The sequence below is a fragment of the Nematolebias whitei genome, chromosome 7 (genome assembly GCF_014905685.2).
Source record: "Nematolebias whitei isolate Nwh7 chromosome 7, NemWhi1, whole genome shotgun sequence".
NCBI lineage: Eukaryota > Metazoa > Chordata > Actinopteri > Cyprinodontiformes > Rivulidae > Nematolebias > Nematolebias whitei.
This window is the reverse complement of record NC_056504.1, coordinates 51,933,194-51,935,084: the sequence shown is the minus strand read 5'-3', so window position 1 is coordinate 51,935,084 and position 1,891 is coordinate 51,933,194. Positions and strand designations below refer to the sequence as shown.

Sequence of the window (1,891 nt, the reverse complement as noted above, 5' to 3'; positions counted from 1 at the left end):
ACCATAACCAGTACATACCTAACTCTACCCCTAACCATAACCAGTACGTACCTACCTCTAACCCTAACCATAACCAGTACATACCTACCTCTAACCCTAACCATAACCAGTACATGCCTAACTCTAACCCTAACCCACCAATGACACTGTTTCTTATGGGGCCCGGGCTTTGGGCTCCATAAGGAACAGTTGTCCTCACAATGTAGTATTTGTTGGACAAATGGGCCTTACAAGGTAACAAAAACAAAGACACACACACACACAGGGATTCAGGAAGCACAAGTGAGGTCATGTGTTTGAGGAAGGGTGTAAGGCAGCGCATGTGTGTCTGGAGACGGCCTGAACGAAGAATTGAGTTGGCGAGCTTGAGCCTGCAGCCGTGTTTAATCACAGGGATCACATGACGTCTGTCAGCACCTTCTTCTTCTTCTGCTGCCTTTCATTAGGACCCGTCCTCTCTGTGACTAATCCACTCAAACAATCGCTCGTTTCCTCAGCGTTTTATTGCAGGAAGTTGTGATGAAATGACTGTAACTGTGGCAGTATCGGTGTAGGTGTAGTTTCACTGCAGCTGTTCTTCCTGTATCCACCATGTTTTTACACATTTTATTGGATGATGTCTCTGAGAACGTGTGCACGACCAAAGCTTCAGGTGTGAAATGGACTTACGCTGGCGAGCGGCACGTGTCTCCTGCGCGTCTGGGCCTGTCTGGACCGGAGGGAGCGGGCCGAGAGGCGATAGTGGTTTAGCAGGCAGGTGATGACCACCACCATGACCATCATGACCACCACGATAACCAAGATCTGGACGAACTCCAGCTGAGCTGCAACGGCACAAATAAAGAGACTGAGGTCGGTCTACGAGCCAGATGCAGCAGAACATTTTACACTTGGAGTCTCTTTAAACTGAGAAAAACATGTCCAATTATTTAACCAACGTCTGGTTGTGCAGTTAGCAACGCACGAGTCTGAAGAGACAGGGCGGCGTTTCTATGAAACATGAAATATTTAATAGGAACTCTAATAATAAAATAGCCGTCAATAGACGTATAAAATGATCAAGACACAGGTGTTAAGAAGAATATTTAATGTTTTCTGTGGCCAGTAAGAAGAAAAACAGCTGAAGAGTACTGAGCTGACAAAATGAGCTTTATAACCTTTAATTAAATTAAATTAAATTTAATTTAATGACCTTAAAGCCGATGGTTTGATTCACTGGGCACAAGAATGAAAAAGTCTGATACAAAGCTTGAAGTAAAAAGACACAATAAATACATGATAAATACATGATAAATGTATGATAAATACATGATAAAGATTTGTTTACATTTTAATTTATTTGAACCAGACGCACAGTTTTCTGTATTAAAGTTTCGGTTCTGATGTAAAATAACACGTTTATGAAAAAGTCCTTTCTTCATTTTTACCCCGTTAGAGGAAGTCCAGCTGCTGTCTGAGCACGTGCATGTGCATTTTCTCATCCCAGATGGTTTTAAAGGGAGTTTTAACACTGGTGGGCATACTTTTACTTTTAATTACATTTTTGAACAATTGTATTTATTGTAAAAGGGACAGTGCCCGAATTAGCCATGGAGGCTAAGATTCATCGTTTTAAAGGAATAAGATTAAATAAAATATAAACTAAGACTGAAAATGTCATCAAACCAAACGGCAAAGTGTCTCGTGTGTGTGTGTGTGTGTGTGGTGGTGGTGGTGGGGGGGGGTCAGGGTGTCAGACACACACTACATGCAGAGCCAGACACAGGCAGACAGAGCTAGCTTTGTTTAGACAGTCTGCTCTAAATGCCCCGCCCACTGCCTCCACCCCCCAATCATCGACACTGCACACACACACACACACACACACACACACACACACACACACACACAC

General features: G+C 43.1%; 1 protein-coding gene across 1 annotated transcript in view; it reads right to left on the bottom strand.

Moving 5' to 3' along the window:
- LOC119412716 (protein TMEPAI-like) overlaps nt 1–789 on the bottom strand; it is an 11,467-nt gene extending 10,678 nt beyond the window's left edge. The window contains exon 1 of the mRNA XM_037679751.1: nt 670–789. Within this exon, the coding sequence (XP_037535679.1) occupies nt 670–783 (114 nt within the window). The 5' untranslated portion in view covers nt 784–789. The remainder of the gene's footprint in view (nt 1–669) is intronic.
- Nucleotides 790–1,891: the final 1,102 nt, after the last annotated feature.